Source organism: Pangasianodon hypophthalmus, chromosome 21 (genome assembly GCF_027358585.1).
Source record: "Pangasianodon hypophthalmus isolate fPanHyp1 chromosome 21, fPanHyp1.pri, whole genome shotgun sequence".
Taxonomy (NCBI): Eukaryota; Metazoa; Chordata; class Actinopteri; order Siluriformes; family Pangasiidae; genus Pangasianodon; species Pangasianodon hypophthalmus.
The window spans coordinates 8,880,800-8,895,432 of NC_069730.1; the positions used below are offsets into that span (position 1 = coordinate 8,880,800).

General features: G+C 37.7%; 1 protein-coding gene across 1 annotated transcript; it reads left to right on the forward strand.

Moving 5' to 3' along the window:
• The first annotated feature begins 3,327 nt into the window (after positions 1–3,327).
• On the forward strand, positions 3,328–14,208 carry gtpbp4 (GTP binding protein 4). The gene is made up of 16 exons (XM_026941126.3): positions 3,328–3,482; positions 4,488–4,658; positions 4,808–4,911; positions 5,062–5,198; positions 5,331–5,431; positions 6,270–6,362; positions 7,982–8,173; positions 9,162–9,227; positions 10,265–10,354; positions 10,768–10,878; positions 10,966–11,095; positions 11,236–11,336; positions 11,472–11,669; positions 11,928–11,993; positions 13,390–13,533; positions 13,837–14,208. The coding sequence occupies exons 1-16, from the start codon at positions 3,435–3,437 to the stop codon at positions 13,987–13,989; spliced, it is 1,905 nt and encodes a 634-aa protein (XP_026796927.2). The 5' UTR covers positions 3,328–3,434; the 3' UTR covers positions 13,990–14,208.
• Positions 14,209–14,633: the final 425 nt, after the last annotated feature.

The following is a 14,633-nucleotide window of genomic DNA, read 5'->3' on the forward strand; positions in this document are numbered from 1 at the left end:
ATCTTCCTGGGTTTAGAGGATAGAGGACAGAGGAGGTCCAAGGATGAGGAAAGTGAGGAGAGGAAAGTGTCAGTGGCTAGCTCCAATGGTAGGGAGGAAAAGGAGTCAGGGACAGGAAGGGATGATAGAGTGCAGGAAGCTAAGGAGGAAGGGGAGATAGAGTGAAGGTTTTTACAAGTGGGAGAGAAATATAGATGGCTGGTGGTTTTAGGCAGGATAGGGAGGGTGATGGTGAAGGATACCAAGAGATGGTCAGAGATGTGGAGAGGGGTAGCACAGATGTCTGAAGTAGGAAAGGGGCGACTGAAGACAAGGTCCAGGGTGTTACCTCCTTTATGTGTAGGAGGACAGCTGTTGAAAGTTAAGGAAAAGGAATGGAGAAGAGGGAGAAGGCAAGAGGACTGGAGCTTGTCAGCAGGGAGGTTGAAGTCTCCAAGGACAGTAAGAGGGGTGTGAGTAGAGAAAAGACTGAGAAGCATGTCCATTTCTTCAAGAAAGCCCCCGAGGGGACCAGGAGGTCGGTAGATGACACCGATGAGAAGGTTGACTGGAGACGTAACTGTAACTACATGGAATTCAAAGGATGAGATGTTGAGATGAGACAGGGAGAGCGGTGTGAAGCACCATCTCCGAGACAACAGCAAACCTGTACCACCACCCCTGCCACCTTCTCGTGGAGTGTGCGAGAAAGCATAAGCAGAGGATAAGGCAGCCGGTGTAGCTGAGTTCTGTGGAGAGATCCAGGTCTCAGTTAGTGCCAAAAAGTCAAAAGAGTAATGGGAAGCGAAAGCTGAGATGAAATCAGCTTTCTTTACAGCAGACTGGCAGTTCCAGAGCCCACCTACCACCACTGTTTGAGATTGAGACAACAGGGGAGGGTAGATGAGGTTACTGGTACTGCGGCCTCTGGCTTGTGCAAAGCTTCTGGGTCTGTGAGAGGCAGCAACAGAGATTGGTCACATGTCTGTGGCTTAGTGAAAATAAAAATATTGGGAGGGAACGTGTAGTACTTAACTAAACAAAACATACACCATTAAAGTTGATACTTTCTAAATTTGTGTGTCTAACTGTTGCAAATTATGTTTCCGACCAATATATTTTAGTAGGCCCTGCCCACAATTCACACCTTAAGGAAGACTGAAACTACACTTGATTAGTCACCTGAGAGAACTAATTAGCATAGTCAAACAGACACTTCCAAACACCACAACAGAATCAACAATACAACAATTCAATAATACAGCAATTCTAGTGGCGAGAATCTACATCCAACTGAGTCAAGTAGATAGTACACAAAGTCAGAGACTTACCTTACCAGTAGAGAATAAATTCAAGATAGAACTTGAATATACTGCATATGTAATATATAATAAAGCAAATATGAAACAATCATATTTTAGTTTATTATTATAAACATACACGAAATAACATTCTTTTTTATCACATCTAGATATGTGTACATTCTTGAATGTAGAACCTTTCCTGCTGCTTGGATTCACACCAGAATCAAAGCAACAGCCTGGAAAGCAGCACACCCAAACTAGCAAATAATTGAAGACAGATCTGGGTGCCAGGCTGCGTAGCCGATTGCTCTGCACAGTGCTTGCAGAAAGTGGTAAAATCAGGTAAGATTGTGGTTTGTGTGCACTCCACTTCTACTTTTCACTTCCAACTTCTTTACAAGGCTATACAAAGCATGGCATTGCATTGTGCAAAAGCATCATGTTTATCATCTCTGGTCTACTAAAATGGGTTATGATTCATTTAGGGTTGTGAGGGCAGTGAAGCTTGGCAAGATCCAATTTTTATTTATTTGTAAGGTCAAGAAATTTCATTTTGCAAATGTTAAAATCAGAAACTATACTCTAGGCTTTTTAATGTGCCAATGTATAAAGAATGAGTATTACAAAAATGCATTCATTTTGAATGAATAGGAAAGAAGTCACTGTAGTTTCTGAGCCAAAAAAAAAGGCAGATGGCTAATTCTGATTGGTACTTTAATGTCATTGGTGTCATTGTGATTTTTTTTTTTGTTTGTTTGTTTGTTTTTTTGTTTGTTTCTCTGGATTTAGTCATGAATGGGGGAGAAGTCAAAATGTCTGGTGGGCATCTTTTACAGTCATGGTTGCCAATGAAATATAATATTTGTATCATCATGAAAAACTGCAGGCTTCCTGCTGTGTATTTTGTTTAGATTTTTCATTTTTGCACAGAAATTATTATTTATTATTATTTATTATTTATATTGTTTGTTTGTATGTTTGCGAAGGGCCATAACCTAAGACTGTTAATTTTTTTTTAAATTTATTTAACATATTCTATTGATTAACACCAATAAAGACTGTGAAATTAGAAAAGGATCTTTCTAGGAAAAAGAAGGGCTAACAGAAACTATTTAAGTATATGCACTGTTAGGTATTAACATTTATTATACTTTTTTTTTAAAGCATTCTTTTGTTAAATCACATTTTATTGGCTACCAGCTGCTGTGGTGAGAAACAGGAATAACCAATCAGGATGATGATTTCTCTCTCTCTCTCTCTCTCTCTCTCTCTCTCTCTCTCTTTTCGTTACTGTCTGAAAGCTACTATCCAAAAGCTACTCTCTGAGCCCAGAGATATCACAGGGATCAAGTAGCCTGCCGGAAGTCTGCTGTACTGAAAAGTACATCAGTATTTCTAAGGTGTAATTTTACCCTATTTCCACATGCTAGTTTAATCATTTTCAGTGGAACTGTCATAAATGTGTTTTATGGGAACGTTATTAATACTGTATGGCAAGATTGTTTGGCCGGAGATTATGCTTTAAAATAATCATATCGACAATCAGGATTTTATTTTATATACGTCCTCATCACACCAAAAGTAATTCCTGTTTAGATGTGACTGTGACTTTCATCAGCCGCAGCATAAAAGGTGTTTCAGCACTGTGAGACGTGAACGCTCGCGCGCTGCAAGTCGCTACACTACGCAGAGAATCCTAGAGAGTATATAATAATGTACAGTAGAAGAATACTGCGGACCATTTCAACATTATTTCTTGAGGTTGTATAATATTTTTGAGGTTGACACGTGATTTAATTAAGGTACTTGATAATGAGAACGTTAGCGGGGCCTATCGCCCGCCACCCCCGCCCCACACCCCCCCCCCCCCCCCAATACGGTCCTGTCAGGAAACTTAACCAAGTAAAATTATAAAATTATATAATGTCTGAATGAATTAAGGTCTGAAATCTAGAGGTGAGCTAAATTTAGCAAGTGAACTACTTCAATATTAGACCGAAAACACCGAGGCATGATGCGTTTTTCGGCGTGGCCGCGAGGGGGCAGTGTGAGAGGCGCTGCGGCCGCTGAGCCGCTCTTGCTGACTCGCTGCGGCAGCTGGGTTCGGTCTTTTCCGGTGCCGTAAACGCTGGCAGCACGTGCGTTGACGACATGGCACTCTACAACTTTAAAAAGATTATGGTGGTCCCCACTGCAAAGGTAAGATTTTCACTTATGAATTTTTTAAATATGTTATGTACGTCGTTACGTGCCTGGTATTATTGTTCTTACTGTAAACGTGTCTGCTTTTGACGCGTGTGTCAGTAAGTTGGCTGGAGTTAGCATGGTTGGCTAACGTTACTTACAGTTATATCAAAGTGAGCGAATCGAGTCATGTTTGAACGTTTAAATTAATGTCTTAGTTACGATTTAGTTATAAGTTATAGATATTTTTTCGTGGATTTTCAAAAAGCAATAATATTCATTATAAACCTGTTTTATTTTGAGTACAAAATCCTAAAATGCGTTACATTGAAAAGATTAAAAGATTTAAAAGTATCCGCAATTATCAGCGCAATAACGTTACTTCCACGATCTGTAATTATGATAAAGTACTAAAATGAAATCATACGCTATTACTAGTTAATGCAGATTTTGTGACCACACTTTGAGTGCTTTAAGAATTTTTTTAAACATATTTTTTTTTCTTACTGGAAATATGTGTTTTCTCAGTAAATGTTGTAAAGACACCGGTTGTCCTTCCTTAGACCGCTCTTGTTAGGTACTAACCACTGTGTACTGGGAACACCCCACAAGACCTGCTGTTTTGGAGATGCTCTGACCCTGTTGTCTAGCCATCACAACTTGGCCCTTGTCAAAGTCACTCAGATCCTTACGCTTACACATATTTCCTGTTTCCGACACATCAAATTTGAAAACTGACTCTTCACTTGCTGCCTTGCTTATTCACTTCATCCTCTTTAAAATCAGTGTGTGTATATGTATGTATGTATGTATGTATGTATGTATGTATATACATAAGAGATAGATAGATAAATTTCTTAACCTGGAATTATGCATGTCTCATTTAAACATCTTTTAAGTTTTAGAATGCTATCCACTGAGGTGGCAGCAGTCGTTTTTAAACTTTATACAAGTAACAGTAGAGACTGAAAACAAATCAACATGTGAATCTAACACACAGTTTCCTCTTTGTTCTTTCAGGACTTCATTGACCTGACGCTGTCTAAAACCCAGCGCAAAACCCCTACTGTGATTCACAAGCATTATCAGATTCATCGCATTCGCCACTTCTACATGCGAAAGGTTAAGTTCACACAACAGAACTACCACGACCGTCTCTCACAGATCATAGCGGACTTCCCCAAGCTGGATGTGAGTTGCATAGTTGAAGTTTTTTATTATTTGGTCTGTTTACTTGTATTCATTGGACGTGTGGGTTGTTTTTAACAGTCTGTCTTTGAGTGTTTCTTATTTTCTTTCTTTCTGTTCCCATTCCATTTTTCTCTCTTTCATTCTTCTAGGATATTCACCCTTTTTATGCTGATCTGATGAATGTATTGTACGATAAGGATCATTATAAACTTGCTCTGGGTCAGATCAACATTGCCAAGAACCTGATTGATAAGTAAGAATGCTATGTTTTTTTTTTTTGTTTTTTTTTTTTTCCCCCATACTGATGACCACATTTATTTTATGTCATATTTTTTATTGTATTCATGAAAGGTATCTGGAATGACAGAAATTATGTAAAATGTGTATGTGTGTTTGTATGTAGTGTAGCTAAAGACTATGTGCGTCTGATGAAGTATGGCGACTCACTGTATCGCTGCAAGCAGTTAAAGAGAGCAGCACTCGGTCGCATGTGCACCATCTTGAAGAGACAGAAACAGAGTCTGGAATATCTAGAACAAGGTGCACATCCTGACTCTCAACTCATTTTCTAACCTGCTATGACAGACTGGTTACCTGTGCCATATGATTAATGTGTGAAGGCCATCAATGGTCATAAATAAATGCACTTAATGTTTGCGCTTGCTGTTTTAGTTCGTCAGCATCTTTCTCGTCTGCCCACAATCGACCCAAACACCAGAACTCTTCTGCTCTGTGGGTACCCCAATGTTGGCAAGTCCAGCTTCATCAACAAGGTGTGTGAAATGTATAAGGTTAATGGAGCATATGAATGTATTTTCTTTTTATTTTTTTGAGAATCAGACAACAAAGACACCAGTTTACCTGTTTACCAGAACTCTTAATATAATATTGGCTTTTAAATTTAGTGATAATTCACATGATGTTGGTATGTGCCCAAACTGAATCAATTCTGAAATTTCTGTGCTTAATTATGACTACAATAAGTTTCTATGAGGGTATATCTTCTATTTAGATATACCTTGGATTGTTTATTTTTTTCTTCTTCTCTTTTATGATCACTATTGCTTGATGTCTGAGGGTATCATCTATATTTGTGTGTGTACTGTGCAAGTACGCAAAGTGTTGGGCCACCATGGGTCTCCAGAACAGCTTTAGTATGCAAGCAAACCCTGAGTACAGTTTAGTTGAATTGATTATTGTACAGAAAAGAAATTTAGACTTGTCTGGGATGGTTCAGTAAAATGGACACCTGCCCATTCCATACTAGTTAGACCCTTTTGATGGTTATAGTGAAGAATGTTTTCAGATCGAAAAGCTGAGCTGCAATATTTATGATGAGTCAGTCTAGTTTGTTTGTTTAAAGTTGAATAAATGTATATAACTAAAAGCTGATATCTAAATAAAATTCTCAAATTGTAGTGCTATGCAGTTATGATTTTTAAAAAGGTATTTAGTTGCAAGGCTACATTGACATTTCTTTCTTTCTTTTTTCTAAGTAAGCATTAGCCCATTAAATGTTTCAACCCCATTTAAGTCAGCTGCTAGTTAACCAGAGCTGAGATGTGTAATGTTTTTGTTAGGCTGTGTTATAAGTTGTGTCTGTCCATGCAGGTCACACGTGCAGATGTGGAGGTGCAGCCGTATGCCTTCACCACTAAATCTCTGTTTGTGGGTCACATGGACTATAAGTACCTCCGCTGGCAGGTGAGTGTAATAACCTTTTACAGAGTTGCTCTAAACAAATACAGTCCTCTCAAATTTTCGGAACAGCAAGGCCAATTCTTCTTTTTTTTTTTTTTTTTTTTTAATATATAAATACAATGCACTGAGGACATTTGGGGTGAGTTTGAAAGATGTATATGAGAGGATAGATCAGAATTTCACCTTTCATTTCCTGGTGTTTACATTTAGCTGTTTTAAACTACTTAGAACATGGCACCATTTGTTTCAAGTGATCAAAAATATTGGAACAGGTGTTTCTTGTTGCCCAGGTGTGCCTTGTTAGATTGACTGTAAACAATAAATAGCTCTGAATGTCTACTCTTGGTTTGAGCTCTGAAGACTGCATTTGTTGTTAAAAAGGATAAACCAACTCAATGAACAGAAAGCTGTCAATGGGTGAAAGGCAAGATATTTTGAAGCTGCGAAAAGAGGGATAATCAATCAGAGCCGTTGTACATGTATTGGGCATAACCAATACAACAATTTGGAATGTCCTGAAAAAGAAAGAAATCGCTGGTGGATTAACAACCAGACATCAAACAGGTCAGCCAATGAGTTGATGGCATTGTGAGAGCTGTGAAGAAAAACCCAAAAACAATCATCACTGACATCACCAGCAATCTCCACAGGGCAGGAGTGTAGAAATGTAGAGGCAAGTTGCAAACCACTTATTCCACAAGATGCAAACCACAATTTTACATTAGCAGTAAAAATGGGAACACCCAATTGGAATTTGCAAAGAAATACAGAGATGTGCCACAAAAGTTCTGGAACCAAAATTAACCTCTACCAAAGTAATGGAAAAGCCAAAGTGTGGAGAAAGAAAGGATCTGCTCATGATCCAAAACATCCAAGCTCCTCTATCAACCATGCTGGAGGTAGTGTCATGGCTTTATTGATGGTGTGACTCATGATGGTAGCGGCAGAATGAATTCAGAAGTCTACAGAAACATTCTGTCTGATTTACAGAGAAATGCATCCAATTTAATTGGGAGAAACTTCATCATGCAGCAAGATAATAACCTAAAACACACTACCAACACAAAAAAGGACTTCATCAGGGGAAAATGTGGAATGTTTCAGACTGGCCAAGTCAGTCACCAGACCTTAACCCAGTTGAGCATGCATTTCATCTCCTGAAGAGGAGAAACCCCTCAAAACAAACAACTTAAAGAAGCTGTGCTATAAGCCTGGAAAAGCATCACAGAAGAAGAATGCAATAAAAGTTTGGCGATGTCAGTGGGTTGCCAACTTTCAGTTTTTGCCGACAATTCAGTTATTGTAAGCAAGGGATATGCAACCAAATATTAAATACAGTAACCAAATATTAACTAAATATTAACCAAAGTGTTATTTACTTTAAAACTATCTGTTCCAGTATTTTTGCTCACCTAATTGCTGGCAGTTTGTTAGTAAATCTGTGATGCATATTGTGTATCATGGATATTGTGATATGATATTTTTGTTATATTGCCTACTCCTACTGTAGATAAAAAAAAAGCATTTTCAGAGTCAGAATTTATGACTTCTGCTTCAAAATAAAGGATTTATTTTAAGGATAGAATTAAGATGGAGTAGAATAACTGTGTGTGTTTGTACAGGTAGTGGACACCCCCGGTATCCTGGACCATCCATTGGAAGAGCGGAACACAATTGAGATGCAGGCAATCACTGCGCTGGCCCACCTGAGGGCTGCCGTGCTCTATGTGATGGACATATCTGAGCAGTGTGGACACACACTTTCACAGCAGCTTGAACTGTTTAACAGTATCAGACCCCTCTTTGCAAACAAGGTATACTCAGACACCCATACATGCATGCACACGCAGTTTCTTATACTGACTGACATCAGAATAACCCTAACAAATAAAATGTTTTGGCACAATGTATTTTTTTTTTTCCAACTCAAAAAGACAGAAAGTAGTCTGAACAACATACATGCATTTAAAAAATGAAAAGCGCCCTAACCCATTGTGAATCATTGGGGGATGTTGTGGTGGTTCAGCTAGTGGTGCAGGAACTGTTATGAACATCAGTGGCATCCATGATTTCTGTTAAGTACCTGCATATTTTAAGCCTAAACTTGGTTGACTCTGCCAGACAGTTAAGACTTGGCTATAGATCTTTCAAAACCAACAGTATCCCTAACCATGTATTCGATTTTAAAATCAAAATAAAGTTCTTAATTGTCAAATAAGTTTTTTTCTGGTCCCAACCCATCCCCAAGTCCTTTGTCAGTTACTGTAACTTTTTAGAGTAATTATCTCTTTCAGTTACTTTAGTTTTAATGGGGGTTACTTTATTATAATTTTACTTGTACATCTGTAAACAGAGATGTAATCTACTTTTAATGCATTATATTCAGCTCTGTTTTTCTGCCACTTTTTTCCTGTAGCTGGATATCAAATACTGTGCACTACAAAGGCAACACCCATGAAACAGGGTTGTAATTTTATGTTTAAAATTAAAAAAAGTTTACCTTCAGCTGAATGTTGGTACTTGTTATAAATACGTTATTATTTTCAACCATTAAAATCAGCATTGTTAACATACGTTTAATGTGATATAGTGGAATGAATGAGAAAGCGAGTGTTAGTGTGAAAGGAGGTGTGTTTAGCATGTGTGTTGGTGTGGGGGTGTGTGTGTTGGTGACCCCTGGTCTATTTTCAGGGATTATTTTCAGTGTACTACTTAAGAAAACTTTACATTTATGTTTAATCTCAAAATATCATTAGCTGTTGACTTTTTTTGGTAATCTGTGTGCTTGTGTGTGCACTGTAGCCTCTGATTGTGGTGGCCAATAAGTGTGATGTGAAGAAGATCAGTGACCTGTCTGAGGAGAATCGGGTAAGTTGCTGTGGCGTACATTTTGGCATCTATTTTATGTTCCAGTGACCATTTTACTGTCAGAGGCACACACAAATGGTGGTGTTAAGTTGGACAGTACCAAGTAAATGTCCTGTCAACTAAGTGAAACATGATCTCATTATGATTAAGACTTAATTGCCTACAGAATGCATCTTCAGACTGCATCTATACACTTGCTTTTAGTAATTTGGTAATGACAAACCAAGAACAAGAAAAAGCAAACATTTTATTATCCAGAAAAGGCAAAGCTTTTATTTAAATAGCCACAAACCAATATTAAACTAAACCAGTCTTTTTAGTTTATGTAAAAATAATTGCAAATCTGTGGCATCTAATTTACGATCATGTTACTCTGTATTTATATCCGAATCGGGTGAACTGTGTAGGAATTAGAGCACTTTTTAAGGGACCAAACGTAATTGGACAATTAACTGCTCAGCTGTTCCATATGTTATTCCCTCATTATTTCACTTAAAAGTAAGTAGATCAAAGGTCTAGAGTTGATATCAAGTGTGGCATTTGCATTTGGAATCTGCTGCTATTAACTCTCAATATGAGGTCCAGTGAGTGGTCACTGCCAGTGAGGCAAGTCATCATTAGGCTGAAAAATCAAAACAAACCCATCAGAGAGATAGCAAAAACTTTAGTTGTGACCAAAAAAAGTGTTTCCATATTTTCAAGATGGTTTTCTCTGTGATGGCATGCTCCTCCAGTTCCATCAAATGTGCTGAAGTGGCAACGCACACCGCAGCATGATTCATAACACAGTCCAAATAAGCAGTAATAAAATTTGTTGCTATTTGTTGCTGTAGTCATTGTTGTTGATTACATGCCCTATAACAAGAGAGTACTGTATGCATTACATCTTCCCAGTGCAGTACAACTGTGTCTAAGTATTAGTAAAGGAATATGTGCAAGTAGTCAAATTATAAGGCTAGATGGATGATATTTTTTCTGGTAGCAGTCGGTAGCAGTACTGTCTAGTAACTGCTAGCTTTTTTTCTGTATTTGTCTAGAAAATTTTTGCTGATCTCTTGTCTGAGGGGATCCCAGTGATTGAGACCAGCACTCTGACAGAGGAGGGGGTCATGCAAGTAAAGACTGAGGTAAGGTTACACAAAAATTGTTTGTTTGCCACACTGGAGACAACCTGTCAGGAGGCTACTGAGCCGATGATTACCACAAGAAGACTCACTCTAGTATTGCGGTACTAAATGTTTGAATGGTGTGTCAGATTATAGTTAATTGTAAGATTACAGTTAGCTCTAGTAAATAAAAAAAAATCACAAACATTACAGTGAACTGTAATGCAAAAAAGTATTAAATTATTGTTACTGGTAACAAAATCTAGGTGCCAGCATTAATAAAGGTATCAAGAACTTTCTTGATTGTCATTAGTTTTGCAGTTGGAATAAACTGGTGAGGTCAAGTCTTTGGTGTGTGTTTGAATGTAGTTACAGTTTATCTGTTGTTCTGAAAAGGGTTTTTCCTTTGTAAGTGATAACGGTTGTGTTTCCAGGCATGTGATAGGCTGCTGGTCCACCGTGTGGACACAAAGATGAAGGGGAAGAAAGTACATGACATCCTGAACAGACTCCACCTTGCAGTGCCAACCAAGAGAGACGACAAGGTTCCCACATTCATACATGTTAAACCACATGGTTTAATAAATAATTTTAATCAGTTTAATTAATCATTCACTTCTTATTGTGTTTAGGAAAGACCACCGTTTATCCCTGAGGGAGCAGCTCTTCGCAGAAAGGTGATGGAGGTTGACACTCCTAAACGTAAACTGGAGAGAGACCTTGAAATAGAGCTTGGAGATGATTACACACTCGATTTGCAGAGTAAGTCACTCACACATAGCCGTTTTTTTTTTTTTTTTTTTTTAAGTTATTAATATACAAAAGCTTCTAACAATATATTTTAGAAATGGCCATAAAGGTATCCATTCAAAATCCCTTTTGTACTGTATATGTGCTCATAGAATACTGGAACTTGATGAATGCTGATGAGAAGCATGATAAAATTCCTGAGATCTGGGAAGGACATAACATTGCTGACTACATTGATCCTGAAATCATGAAGGTGAGAGAAATAAACAGTAATAGTGTGTAATACTAGCTGCCTGGTAGGCACGGCTCAGTGCAGGTAAGACTGATGTTTACAAACGCACTTAGTTTAGTAATGTGTTAATCATGTTCACCCTCTCACTCACCCTAGCGATTGGCTGAGCTGGAGAAGGAGGAAGAGCTCCGTGAACAGGCAGGTGAGTATGACTCTAATGAAGAGAGTGAGGATGAAGAGATGCAGGAAATTCGGCAGCTGGCCAAACAGATTCGAGAGAAGAGAAAACTGAAGATTTTGGAGTCAAAAGAGAAGGATGTGCAGGGACCCAGAATGCCCCGTACTGTCAAGAAGGTCAGTCTTCCCTCCTGGTTGCTATAAATCACACTGTGACAAGATTTAGATTAGAGCAAGAATCAGGCAGTCAAAATATGTGTTTTTCTTGTACAATATTTAATTGGATAATTGGCTTGGTACACACACACATTTTTCTTATGTTCCACTTCATGACAAACCTGGATTTGGTATATTTGGCTTGATTGACAGCCTGTGTTTGATGTGCACTGATTGTTGTCTGATGGGTATGTGATTTGCTCTGGGTGCGCTGTGCAGGTGGACAGAGCAGCGTTGGAGAAAGACATGGAAGAACTTGGTTTGGACGTGACGGACAAAGATAATGTAAGAAATCCACTTGCTTTCCTTAATGTTACTTTTACAGTGGATATAAAAAGTCTGCACACCCCTATTAAAATTGCAAGTTTTTGTGATCTAGAAAAATTAAACAAAGATAAACATGTCAGATCATCTTCCACTTTAAAGGTGATATAGCAACTAACAAAATTCAAGTGAAAAACAAACAAACAAACATTTTAGGGGGAAAAGGAAATCTATAAAATATATTTAAAAAATATATAACCTTATTGCATAAGTTTGCACACCCTTTTATAATAGGGCATGTGATTGGTTCGTTCTGAGCATAATCACATTCAAACTCATGTTCAAAAGTAATGATCATACACCCGACATCAATGTAGTAATGTATTAACCTCAAATAAAGATCAGCTGTTTCTGTAGTAATTTCTTGACATCATCTTAGTTTCATCTGACTGCTGACATAATGGTTCACAAACAGCTTACAATTCATATATGGGCTCTCATTGTAGAAAGGTATCAATCAGGAGAGGGATACAAATCCCCATAAAAATTGTAAAATCTCTATAGGCTACAGAAACTGGTCACTCCCTGCATGTGATAGCAGTCTCTCGTATTCTTCACATGTCTATGGGGTAGGGGTGGCTAGACGGAAGCCCTTTCTCAGGAAATAAGTCACCCCAAGCCATATGGTCTGATGAGACCAAGGTAGAACATTTGGGCATAATTATAAAAGATATGTTTGTTGCAAAAACAAGATAGCTTATTACCCAAAGAACACTATACCCATGGTGAAGCATAGTGGTGGCAGCATCATGCTATTGGGCTGTTTCTTTTCAGCTGGTACTGGGGCTCTAGTCAAGATAGCAGGACTCATGGATGGCTCCAAATACCAGTGTGTTTTGGCAAAAAACCTGCAGAGGTCTGCAGCTGAAGATGTAGGAAAAAAATTCACTTTCCAGTGAATTTCCATAACAACACAAAATCAACAAAAGAATGGCTTCAGAAGATGATCAGATCGAAATCCTATCAGAAACATGTGGAATGACTTCAAGAGGGTTGTGCACACTTGCAATTTGATCTGGAGCATTTTTGCAAGGAAAAGTGGAGTAAAATTGCAAAATAAAGATGTCCTAAGATGGTAGTCTCTTACTCAAACAGCCAATGATGTATTAAAAGAAAAGGTGATTTAACAAAGTATTAGTTAAGGGCTAAACCAGGGTTTTTTTTTTTTTTTTTTTTTTTTTTTTTTTTTTTTTTTAAGATTTCAAATGCTTTTTCTTGGTTTAGTTTTTTTATATCACGAAAACCTGCAATTTTAACAGGGGTTTGTAGACTTTTAGCATCCATTATTTTTACGTGTGTGGGATATTTGCAAATTTTTTGTTTTTTCCATTTATATTTTAACCTTTTCTCTCTGTAGAGCCACTATGCCCAGCAGGCTCGGAGGTCACGTTCACTGGTTAGAAAGAGGAAGAGGGAAACATCTGTCTTGCCAACTTCACGCACCCGTAGTCAGAGTGCATCGAAACAACCACGTGACCAGTCAGGAATCAGAGATGCCAAGGTACACAACAGAATCTCATTGTTTACATCAAAAAAATTTGTTTCAAGAAATGTTTAAACTGTTGTAATGTTGAAATGCTGTACGGTTGTTTAAACCTTAAACAGTCATAGAATATTGGAGGTCAAAATGAACTTCTGGATCAGTTATATAACCTCTGAACTAAAAAGTGTACCATTATGTTAGAAACTGTTTAGCTGCTGAAGTTTAAAGCTGGTCTATGATTCAGATGGTTGTTTGATCATTTGACTGAATGACATTTGTTTTATCTTTATTTTTTCTCTGACTCTCTTCTACCCTTCCCAGATGATGAAGAAGGTGAAGACTATGATGAAGAACTCTCAGAAGGGGATGAACAGGCAGGGAAAGAAGGGCGAATCAGACAGACACGTATTCGACTTGAAACCGAAACACCTGCTTGCAGGAAAGAGAAAATCGGGCAGCACCAACCGTCGATAAACACATTCTTCATTTTACATATGCTTGTGTATGTGCAAGCATGTGCATTTATAAACTTAATAAACACGTTTCTCTGATATCCAGGTTTATTTACATACCCAGCATCAGATATGCAAGGTTCATGATGTCCTCCACAAAATACTCCACTGAACATATTGCTGGACTTCTGTTGAGTTGTATGTGGATGGGAGTGAAATAAATCAGCATGAGCTGAATAAATAGTTTGAATGTTTTTTATATGTCCAAATGAATAATGTTTTAGCCACCTTCTGTGTATAGAATGGTGTTTAATCTAAAAAATTAGACAGTATAATTTAAACTTGCCCAATTAAAGACCAGCATATGCATTGTGATTGATACAGTCCTAAGATGCTATTTTGAAAGACTAGATTTGTGTTTTTTGTACTTAGGTTTTGTACTTTTAAGGGTACTTTAATGAGGAAGGGTGAAAATATTCTATAGTATTCTGGTCATTTGCATTAATGTGAGGAGAATTTGAGTTTATTTGAGTTTATTTGTTGTTTATCTAAAGACAACCATTTAAAAATGAGGTAAACAACTTTGCCCCATTCGCTGAAGAAGAGACTCAATTCACAACTAAAACACTTTTATTCTAAAACCTCACAATATAAATCTAAATTAAC